This window comes from Carcharodon carcharias, chromosome 20 (genome assembly GCF_017639515.1).
Source record: "Carcharodon carcharias isolate sCarCar2 chromosome 20, sCarCar2.pri, whole genome shotgun sequence".
In the NCBI taxonomy this organism is placed as follows: domain Eukaryota; kingdom Metazoa; phylum Chordata; class Chondrichthyes; order Lamniformes; family Lamnidae; genus Carcharodon; species Carcharodon carcharias.
In genome coordinates, this window is record NC_054486.1 from 8,244,109 (window position 1) to 8,256,218 (window position 12,110).

The window sequence follows — 12,110 nt, forward strand, 5'->3', positions numbered from 1 at the left end:
CGTAGATATGAATTTCGCGTTGGCGCAATCTCACTCTGCACATTCAACTAGAGAGAAAAAAAGATCGGGTGAAAAGATTGTAAAACTATACATCATAGGGGAGGGGGTTAGAATAGTGATATCTATAAGGTTTAGAAGGCCGAAGGGGACACAAAAAAGGCGGTGGGGGTGGTCTAAACTCGCTAGACTTAATTCATCATTCTTTGTGATTTTATTCAACACCAACGGGGCCAGAAACCTTTTCAGTTTTAAACTGCAACCCGGTTGCTCATTTTGCGACCAGCGTCATTCATTAAAACTAACACTCCTACAGCGGGACTTGAAATGTAACAATTATCAGGAGAATTATTTCCTATCTGCTTTAAAAAATCCACTGGCAAAAATAGCACAGTCTTGTTCTCATTTAATAACAAGTATTTAACCGGGAAAAAAAATTCCAAGATTCAGATCGACTGTTGTAAACGATAATAATAAAAATGAGATAATTTCAAATGGATTCCTGTCCCCGGGTTAACGGCAAGAAAATACCAGGTGTTTTTTTTTTTCTCTCCCTCTCTCTCTCAAGTTTTCGAAAAGTTTTTTAAGCGTCTGAATTTAAGAGAAGACAGGTCACAGGAACCCAGTTAATATTGTGGAGGGACTCGTACAGCGGCTGCCGCTGCATTGCACCCAGAAAAGTTACAAAAGTTCAACTGAAACTCCAAAAGCCGGTGAGTGGAAATGCTTTGGGAGGAGAGCCAGCAGAGATGAACAGTTTGAATATTGGAATCAAAGCCAGAAAATCTCGCAGAAAATGCAGCGAGCACCTCCATCGCTGTGTTGCAACAGGCGCCGAAGGTTAGGTTAGTTCCTGAAATGCGAAGATAATGCCCCTCTCTCTCTCTCTCTCTCTGTGAATGAAAGGGAAAGAGGAACGTGACTGATGTTCATTACAGACGAGCCTCCATAAAAAAGGTTACCAGTAAACACATCAGATGGTCAGTTTCCAATTCTCACAACGCAAAAAAATACATGTCCCACAGTCAAAACTATGCAGCATATCGAAACGTGACCAAAACCTTCAGCCATTCCTCTCTGTACATAACACAGTTTTAATGGTATCAACCCAGGCTCTTTTTTTTTAAATAAACTTTTATTAAGAAGCTCTGTAAACAAAAAGGAGAAACCTCCAGGGTTTTAAATACAATATAACTCACTTCAAATGCTGCCCGATCTGATTTTCCACATTTCTATAAATAGGTTTATTCCCCATCCTGCCACCATACTGACTTTGCAAAAACTCTGGAACAGTTCAGGCCCGTTGACTTAAAGATCAGAAGTAGGGTTTGAAATCAGCTGGGGGTTTTTTTGTGTGTGTTTTTGACACACTGGTTTTGGTGGGAGCCCTGTAAGGGATAGGGAGGAGTGGATAGAGCTGTTTCGAGGCTTGGCCTGTTTAAAAATGAACTTCCACCACTTCAAAATCAATAAATGTACAATTCTGGGGGGTGGAGGGGGATGTAAACACCACAAGACGCCGATTATAGAAAAGATTTTGTAAAGTTGGATATGGTGGCTCGTATCATTTTTTCAAATTTGTTTAAACTCAATACCTACTGATAAAGTTGTCCCACTCAAAAGGCCGGATTTCATATTCTCCGGGTGAGTGTTGGTGTTGGAAACACTGTACAACATGTAGATTTCTTTTTGTAGAGAAGTTACCCTGTTAAAATACTCCACACGCTTCCTTTCCTTTGAGCTTATAATCCCCAGTTGCTTTTCTGCTCATTGCTATAGAAAGAAAAATAAAATCCTCCTGCTTTTTTTTTAAAACAATGCCCACATCTGAAGAAGGGACACAAACGACCACATCTTTCAAATATCACTCGGTGCCTGCGATCAAATATAAAACTTCACATCAATGGATTCAATGTGAACCATACAGGATTGAACTAACCAACAACCAAAACAAAAACTTTAACTGCAGACACTTCTGGAGGAGTCTGTTGCAAAATCCCAAGAAAGTTGAAGCGATTACAGGTGTGTTATCAAACAGAAAAAAATCTAAAAATGAAATATTTATTACGGCATTTTGTGACTGAACACCTTTTAAACATACGTCACAGTCCTCATACAAGTATTTATGTAATCTGACAAAGCTCGCAAGGGAAACATCATTTTCTTCTAGTGACAACGTGCTGATAAAAGTAAGGAATTCATTGACATACAATACCAATTCCACAGCAGATTTGATACTAGCAAAACATTCGTTATTTCTCATTGAGGTAAACACATAGATATCTAACATGTAACAATTAATATACTGAACTCTCTGTACCAAGTATGTTACAGGATTTGTTTTGTCGTTGCTTGTTCCAAGCAGTTTGAGTTCATTTAAAAAGGTCTCTGTTTTGGTGCAAGACCAGCAAAAGGAAATTTCATTAAGAAAAGTCTGCCCAAGAGCATTCTGAGTTGTTTGTGTGACAACATTTTCTCAATGCTGTGGCCCACAGGCATAGCAGGAAGCTGCTAATTCATCTTCAGGTTTCCATCAACAAGCTCTCTGGAGAAGAGTCAATCCTGAACATGATCAGACATAGGCCCTTCACTTGGACCAGGTAGGCTTTGTCACTACAGGCCGCGTTTGTTCCAGAAAAATCAGGTATGTTAGTGCATTCTTAAAACCTTTCACCTATGGCCGCATCCAAAAGTGTCTCATGGATCTTCATCTTAGCTTCTTCCTCTATGGCAAGTTGGCTGGACTTGGGCAACCTGGTCTGAAACGTGGCTCCATTTGCTGTACGAGGACAACCATTTTGAGAACAACACACATAGTGTGGAAAAAGGATAACTTTCTTTCTAAAAACTATTGGAAGCAACAGAAATAGAGTGATCAACAGAAATGTACAAGTTAACTTAGTTCCTATATTTATGCTACAGTAGTAATAAATCTTTCAGTCTTTTTCCAGAGGAACTTTACATTGGAGTTAATTTCAGGTGAAGAAAGCTTTTGGCTCCATGTTAGCCTGGCTTTGCCATTGGTCCTCTGCTGGCGTTGAGTGAAAAGAAAAATCACAGCTCATCTGGAATTCCATTAAGTGTCAACATCTGTTCAAATTTTAAAGTCTTACATTTTTTTCTCATGTTTTTCCCTTATACTATTGGGCGTGGATGTCCATAACCTGTCCCCCCACATTGGGGTCTACAGGATTCAACATTGTGGGGCTTTGTGCTGACATTGGCATTCCAGGGTGAGGCGTGGGTCCTCCATGCATCATCATGGCTGGGTGATGTGGGTGACTCGGGAGATAGGAATGCATTGGGGGTCCGTGTCTTAACTGGGCAGGGTGTGGGGTCATCTGGGGAGGAGTGTAACTTGGCTGTGCCATACTCATACCCATAGGACCACCCTGAGATACATAGTCCCCTGGCATGCCTTGTAAACCTGAAAAGACAAGAGCAAACCATTACAATGTGTTAATATTTTCTAAAAAAAAAAGCATTATTTAAGAGCTTATTCTTTTGACTCATTAGTGGTTTTCTTATATGGTCGGCACATTCTTCCCTGTGCATATAGAGTTACAGTATTATTGATGTATATGTGCTATTACATATTTGCAGATATTTTATAATTATAAATCAAAGACATTTGTCACAATGATTAATTCAATAACCATGCGTTCAATCTTACTCATAGGTCACAGGAGATACATCGGTTCATGAAAGAAAAAAGATCAAGTTTCAGGCAAAAAGAATAGAGGGACCGATAGAAAAAAAAGCTGAAGATTAAGCAGAACCAGAGAAGTTATTGTTAAAAGAAATATGGCAAGGGAGCAAGAAGATATTTATATGCAAGAAATCTGATGCAATGAGGTCTTTCCCTTTCACACAAACAGTTGATCCAAATAAAGAAAAGTACATCAAATTAATATTCTTTTCAGGTAAGCTGGGAAAATTCTCCTCAGGTCATTTAATGAACGTTTTTATGACTATTGTGGGACATTTAGAATGGGCTCTCCTTAATATAAAACTGAAACTTGAAGCATAAAAGGGAAGAAGGGGGTCATACCTGTTGCTTTGAGAGCGTGGGATATGGGCTTTTATTGGGAAAGATCTGCCAGCAAATATTAATCAGATCATTGATTCCATCCATCTAACTAGAGCTAACTTTTATTACAAAATAACTATCAATATAGTTTGCAATGCAGAGCTAAATTAGAGGGAATTAACTGTACCTCCATTCATCCACTAGCATTTACCAACCTAATTGCTGAATAGTTTTTAGTGACACTATAAGCTGATAATCTAAAGACCTGTAAGTTGTTGTCATTGTTTTAAGTAGATCTGCAGTACATTAGTAACCACAGTGGTAAAACCATACTGAGACAATAATACTGTCTGCGCTGTGTAATAAGTCCAACTCAGCTCTGTTTATTCTAGCACAGCAGCATGCTCACTGGATGATGATAATTAAGTACCAAATATACCATATTGTGTGGCTCCATAATCAAATAAAAGGAGGATAATATTATCTGTATTAAGCCATTAATGTAATTGGTTATGAAGCATAAAATATGTTATGTAATTAAATAGGCCAGAAATTATATGGCCTATATTAAGAATTATCCAAGCTGAGAAAATGTTGTCTCAATGGCTGTTTTAGGGAACACTGCTTTTAGCATTTTTTTGACTGCATTAGTAAAGAAAGGAAGGCAAGATACTGACTCCATCACTAATGCACTAAGGTAACCCCCTCAAAGATCTTGCACAAAACTATAACCATTATTTTAAATAATCTGAAACAACCTAGTGGGCATTAAGCGACTGCCGGGAAAGTCATTTTTTGTGGGTAGGATATACAACTTTGAGTACAAAAGGATTGAAGATGATTTAATAATGAAATAGTCTGCCATTCTTTTTCAAATGTAAGCATTAAGCTCAATGGTAGCAAAGAGTTTCAGTTATTAAATAAAACCTCATGCTCTGATGCCTTAGTGATGTGATGTATTGCTGTTTGATGTATCTGAATTCCTCAAACATCACATACATTGGACACACTCCAACTGATGGATTATTTAGACTGCAGCCAATCAGCTTCTCTGCTGGTTCCATTCCTTCACTTGCAGTCATCTCTTAATGTCTGTTACTGTTTAGTTTTACATTTTCCTTTCTCTTTATTTTAATCTCACACAGGAGGCGATGGATATACTTTCAAGCCTGGGATTGGGGTGGGGGGGGGCGCGTTGGTGGGGTGCTCCCAGTGAGGAATGTGTTGTATCACCATATATCCAGACTACAGATTGTGAACTGCAACATTTCATTTTTGCATATAAGATAATTCATGCATCAATCGTTTCCTGACAGATTTATGTCACTCAAAGGACAGTCTCAATTCTCGTTTTTATCGCTTCGTGAAGCCTGGTTAATTTCTCTCAAGTCAATTGGTGCCCTGAAGATGTTTCTTTTCCCTTAAATGTCCCAATTGTTCATTCGCTGCTTGAGTTTGATTCTCTGGGCTTCATAATTAAACAGAATTACTCCAGACCTAATTTGCTCTGTATACTGTAAATTAGTTAGCTGACCTTTTGCAGCTTGCGAAATGGTGTCAAATGTCATGAGATAAATCATTACAACTGGCCCTTTATTGGAATAGCATGCAAATACGGGCAAGGAGAAAAAAATTGGAGTGGGGGGGTGGGGGTTGGGTGGGAATTAAAAAAAAATTGCACTACAGTAATAGACAGAATAAACAGCCCGATCGTACTTACTTCCCCCGTGCTTTGCGATTGGTTAACTAGATGAAGGTTACATGTAGTGCCATTGCCCATCCATGCCCATATTCATGCCCATTCCACTCATAGGTCCTAGAAGGGAGATAAAATCCAAGAAGATGCCAGAAAATCAGCAAGGTCGACTACTCGATAGTGAAAAAGATCCCTTATAATTTTTTTTGTGTGTATTTTAGGATCCGTGGGGTGGATAAATTCCTCACAAATCTCTTGTCTGAAGGATTTGTTTCCCCGTGGGTGCAAAGAAGACAGGCAAGGCAGGCAGCAGGCAGAAGGAAAACCCTGTGATGGTGGGCATGACAGGTGAAGTGGATGGGAGGGATAGAGAAAGTAATGACGCTACACTTAGGGCATGGAAGGACTGGACTTAGCTTACCAGCAGGTCGAATTCCCATATGTTGCTGACCATCCAATACAAAACTTCCCATTGGTTGGCCCTCTGGACTGTACGCTGCTCCTTGGCTTACTGAAGGATCAAGAAGAAAACCTGATTGTAGTCAAACGTGGACACAGAGGAGAAAGAAAAGACATACCAAACAATCAGCAGTTACTCCTGAAACAGCAAACACAATACGTTGTCAAACACCAGAAACTTTAATGGCAAGTACCATTAAAGAAATAAGTTTTAGCACCCGATACATTCACACCCCATCAAAAGTTCCCCATATTGAAAAACCCTGACAGGTAGAAACATACCAAAGCTGCAGTCTTTTATTGCAAAAGCACAAAGAGTGTAAAATGTAATGTTTCAAAGCAAAGCTCCCCTCCCAACACCTATAAGATTTGGAAACTTATTTTATACAAGAATAAAACAGTTCTTATGCTTGAAGAGTCCATATCTTTTAAGCCAAAGGTTACAAAGCTGGGCATTGTGCCCAGAATTTTCTTAATAAATTAACATGACTAATTTCAAGACTTTCTTTAATTGCCTCCTAAGTATGAAGACATTCAGCTTAACTTTTAATGTATTTATTCAAATATCAAGTTACACAAACCTGTGTTACACAATGCCTATCATTATTGTGCAACAATTTAACATTATGGTGATCAAAAATAAATCATACAGGCAGTTCCTCAACTCATACACTTATTAAGTGCATTCTCCAGTATGGGACTGAACTTGATAGAGTTGAAGGTTCCTGGATCAAAGAATTGTGAATTTACAGGACAGTGAGAGGCTATTTGGCTTATTATGCACGCGCCAGCTCTTTGTCCCTATCCGATATCCATTTATTTTTTCCTTTTTAAATATATTTAATCACCTTCCCTTTTGATGTCTGCTGAGGATTCAACCAGTGGTCTGTGCTGAGCTAGGTGATCTGAGCCAAGGAAGATGCACTTCAAATGGCTTCAGTATTCCTGAGCTAGGGTGAAGGGGAATTGTTTTTAAAGATCAGCCAAGCCTCCCAGTCCTAGTTCCTTTGCAATAATATGTTCTTGGATGTATATGTGGATTTTGGGTAATGAAAGCATTAGGTTTGGCTTCAATATCTCACAAGCCTGAACAGCCTTCCAACAATCTCTGTATAGACTCATACGTGAAGTCACTTGGGCACGGTAATCTGAAATCACCTGTGGATCTAAACCCCAGTTAAAGTCAGTGCTGTCAGCAGAGGGAGCATAGAAGATGTTCTTATGCTATTTAGAGTTCACTGATCTTTATTGTACATCAGTGAGATTAATTTTTAACCTGCCAAATAAAATCCAAACTCTCTCTGACTATCACAGCACTTAAGGCAAGTGCTCTGGTCTTCCTGCTCTATTTCACACTATAGTACCATTCTCGATCCCAACAGAGAAGCATGTTCGGCAAACTGCACACAATTCCCATGAACAAATAACATTTTATAAATTGAAGGAAAGCAGCGGGTGCAAATCAACATCAAATCAAAGCAGTGTGAGTGAGAATCAAAACTTCAATAAAGCTTTTCCCAAACCAATTCAGAAGGACACAGCTCCATGGTCAGCACAACATGACTTTTGATTAAATATTGTGAATAAGCCAAATCAAAAAAAAAATCAAATTGATTTTCAGCGTTATTACAATAGGGGTTAATTTGAAATATATAATGTCAAACCAGTTTTAATTTTCAATAAACCAAATGTAACAAGAAACTAGGGACAATCTTCCTGCATTGATCAACTTTGGGAAAAGTATAAGAAGACATGGAAGTCCCTTAGTGAATGCTGCTTTATACTGATGTCTACTTTTTCTGGGACAATTATTGAGTGGAGCAAAATATGTTTCTTAATGTTTCATCCAACCAGCTGGTAAACAGCGAATGCATTTCTGTGAATTTTAATTTTTTTTTAAGCAATCCGCAGCTATCAGTATTGGTGATAAACAGCAGCTTTGATGAATTAAGTAAGTGCATTCGCCAAGGGGTTGTGAACAGTAAGGAAAGCAATAGTGGCTGAGAAACACAACCAGGCAGTCGGCAGCAGTACCCACTCAGCAAGCTCTTTGTGGTGGAAGGGTATTTGGCCAATTACCATTGCTAACAGAAATAAAAGCAGCTTCTGGAAAGTGAGAGTGAGAAAATCTACTCGGCACCAATTTAGCGAGATTGCTCCCTGCATTTGGGATTCTGGAATTAAACCCCTTCCAGAATGCGGGGCTGTCACGTTTATTTACCAGGTGAAGGAATTCCTGAAGAATAACTTGATGATGATTTGTGCCTGTGGGACTATAATATAGTTACAACTTAGGACTTGCCTGCTCGATTTGATTGGTCGATCATGGGTTGTACTATTCTTCTCCTGGCATTAATGAACCTGAAACAAACATGAAAAGGGTAGGTTTTAATTTCTTAGATTTAATTGCTCTCTTAAGCTCAATTTTAGGACTCACATTTTCGCATCATTTAAATTTGCTGTAGGTGTAAAAAAGACACCTTTACACCAGCACACTTGACACCCATCGATTTAAAGGCTTCTTACATTGGCTATTTTAAATGCTAGTGTTTAAGACTGAATGTCTGCCTCTGCAAGAGTCACAAACATGGTATAAGTTCATTGCTTCAAATAGGTTGCTTTCTGCTCATAGGGGGTGCAACTCCCCTTCCAGCCGTCCATAAATGAAGACCAGGCGTTTGCCACTCTCTGCTTTCACAAGGTATTGTTATGTCAGCAAGCCCATCAATTAGGCTGTCTGAAGTTTTATCACCACAGCAGCAAATAAGTGCTGGTACAGAAAGGCTCCTGCTCCTTCGCAGCTCCTGCAGTTTTAGACTGTAAAGTCAAGGGGTCATTTAGAGGTTAGCGACTGGCAACAGTGACCTTTTCAACCAAGATTTCTACATCCAGGGCAGAAAAAAAAGACAAATGCCCATTAGGAATGTGGGTACTAAAAGACATTTGAAAATAGATGACTTCTTTCTACAGGTCGAAATGGACACTTTTTTTTTAAGATTAAAGATACGTTTGCACTCAGGCACTTATATTTTGCCATTTTGGAAAACAAATAATGGAGAAAAATCAAAACTGGTGGCGGGGGTCACGAGTCCATTACAGTCTTTAAAATGAACATTTTTCTGGAAGACCTAAAAGTGCAAACTTCTTATATCAAAAAGTCTGTCCTTCCAGAACACCGGCAAAGTGCTGCAGTTGTAAGAAAATGATTTGGCAACCTTGGATTTCAGTTTGGGTTCGTCAAATTATGACACATCTTGATCATCCTTCACTGTTGCAGAAAATTGCCACTCTCCTGTTCTCCGCAAACAGCCCAGTTAGTATCACTTCATAAAAGCTGTGAAATTAATCATCGTGAGCCTGTCTTTAATTTATCTGCACCGCCTGCCCAGCCAAACCAACCCTTCATCCAAAAAAAAAACCCCTCGCATTTTTTACTATCTGAAATGTTAGCAATCTCTATGCGGAGGCCAAATGTTTGCATTTGAAATGGAGCCAAGCTACTCCACTGTCTTTTATGTCCAAGTAAGTGCAAGAAATACAACTCATGCGAATGGCATGTAACAAATGTCTCATGGCTGTGACATTGGGGGATGGGGGGGGGGAAAGAAAGTGAACCAGGGGCTCAAAAAAACTGCCTCGTGACAAATCTGATGCAAAATAACCATAGTCAAATTGCTTATTATTCCAAAGTAAGCATTCTTATTTCAGAATGTACCTTCTAAGAGGGCTGTAATAATTTTACCAATGCTTTAGCAAATGCATTATGAATTCTTTTCTATCTATATACAGATTATTGAAGGGAAATCCTCCAAAGATTTGCATTCTATCTTTGTTGTCAAAAAAATGCCACCCAACACAATTACTTGTCTTGCCTAAGCTTCAGTTGAAAAGCTGCTTCAGGCATTAAAACTAGCTAAGCAACCGAAGAAAAGAAATGTTCTTCAGGGAAATGGTGAGACTTCTTTATAACAAGCAGTGCAGATATCATTAAATCAAATGGGCGGTAAACAAATGTCTGTTCCACAGTCAGAATACACAGAGTGACCCTGTTCAGAATAAGAACCAGTTCAGTTATGATTACAGCATCCAAACTGATTTCAATTTATCCCATGTTCAGGCTTGCCACCACACTGAATCGCAGCAAGGCTCAATGTGATATTAAATTGTACATGTGACATGAGTTTCTGCAGATATACGTTTGATTTCATTCACTGGACTTTGAAGTCAAATCTGAATGAAGGCCATGTGACAGGATGGTCATAATGCACACTCACTTCAGTTTTTAGAGACTTCATGGGTAGTTTTGAAACTGTAATTTTCAAATAGAAGCTTTTAGATGATATTTTTTTCAATATGAGGCATGTCATTCTAGCCAGCAGTTTGACTGGACTTCTAATCCGAGGTCCCATGTCTGTGAAACCTGTCTTTAAATGATACTTAAGTGGTTGTCAATTCATAGACAGGCCAGTAGATGGGGTACTTTGCAAGAGCAGGGTTTATTCACCCACGTGGAAGAAAAAACTAGCAGGACAGGTCCTGCCCACTAAATTGTGTCTTCCATTGTCCAATCACAGATCAACATTCATGGCACAGTGGGTAGCTCTGCATTTCAGTGTTCTGAGCTTTTGGCTAATGGAGGAAAGTGTCGCACAGGTGCAACCAGTACCAAACTAAAAGGGGAAAGATAGGCAGACGCTAATGTTCAATGTCTTGCAAAAGATTAATTGTAGGTTTAAGCCTTACTTCGGGAAGAAGAACAGACAACCCTCGGTCCAGTTAAAGCAGAGAGACTTTTAAAAGGGAATTTGATAGATACATAAAGAGGAACAATTTGTAGGGTTATAAGGGGGTGGGACAATTGGATAGCTCTTTCAAAGGTCCGGCGGTCATGATGGGCTGAATGGCCTCCTTCTGTGCTGCATGATTCTATGATTTCTTTTAGAAGAAAAAAATTTTAGGAATAACTTTTAATATTAAATCCCAGTAAGTTTCTTTGATTTTTTTTTAAGGACGTGCATTTGTTCACGGCTGTACGTTACCCTTTATTCTCTTTCCAATTTTTCTCTTTGCAAATAATGCCAGACTATGTGTCTATTGTGTCCAAGAGGGAAGGGTGCATCACTTGCTCAGTGACCATTGCTGATGTCAGTTCTGGCAGAATGACAGAGAAACAGGGGATTAAATCTGTCCCACTAATACTCACTAGCACCAGATACTGCTTGTCTAACATGTTATACACTGTAGCATGACTGGAGCTCCCTTTGATTTTACTCAGGTCTTACGGTGATAATGCTAACATCTCAGACTGATCTAACCTATTATCAATATAATGCTACTCCCCACCCTCCCTACAAACTGAGCTTAAAGTGACATTAGAAGGCGGGTATTTGTACTCTGATCTAACACTGGAGTACATTCATTCGCACTGTGTATACTTCACATTTTGCTTTGAAACAACAGTAATGGGAAAGCACATCCAAATATAACTGGTTGAAGTCAGGAACAAGTGGTGTAAAATGCAGTAGGATTGTGGCATCTAAAGCGCTGTCCTTTCATTTCCTTCAGTTTTTAAGATTATACTTTAACATTTAAAATTTTTGGGTTACTTTTTCAGATGTCAAGTGGGGAAAGATGTGCTAGGAGTAGTGTAAATTATGCTTCAGATCTTTTGGTGTCCATACTTGCTCATTTTGAACACAGTAACCTTCTCCATACTAGACTCGCTGGCAGACTAATGTGTTGTGTCCCTTTGGGAGTTGATTCAAAGCTCTGTAGCTACACTCCCTTTTATCAATCAGAATACGGCCAATTGAGATTATCAGACCAAGCAGATAAGACTGTTTTCTCTCCTCCCAAGAGCCGCTAATGGTGTGTGCACATGACACACAACAAAAAAACTCCAGAGATGAGAAGGAGACTTCATGCGCT

At 39.1% G+C, this 12,110-nt stretch overlaps 1 protein-coding gene across 9 annotated transcripts in view; it reads right to left on the reverse strand.

Annotated features, from left to right (window-relative positions):
- Positions 1-2,044: 2,044 nt before the first annotated feature.
- meis2a (Meis homeobox 2a) overlaps positions 2,045-12,110 on the reverse strand; it is a 117,505-nt gene continuing 107,439 nt past the window's right edge. For 3 of the 9 annotated variants that reach the window (XM_041214308.1, XM_041214307.1, XM_041214304.1), the window contains 3 exons: positions 8,485-8,543; positions 6,145-6,255; positions 2,045-3,424 (listed from right to left, as the gene is read on the reverse strand). In XM_041214308.1, the coding sequence (XP_041070242.1) occupies positions 3,138-3,424; positions 6,145-6,255; positions 8,485-8,543 (457 nt within the window). In that variant the 3' untranslated portion in view covers positions 2,045-3,137. Of the gene's footprint in view, positions 3,425-5,747; positions 5,844-6,144; positions 6,256-8,484; positions 8,544-12,110 lie in introns of all 9 variants that reach the window. The other 6 variants (XM_041214313.1, XM_041214311.1, XM_041214312.1 and 3 more) reach the window with 3 other exon arrangements.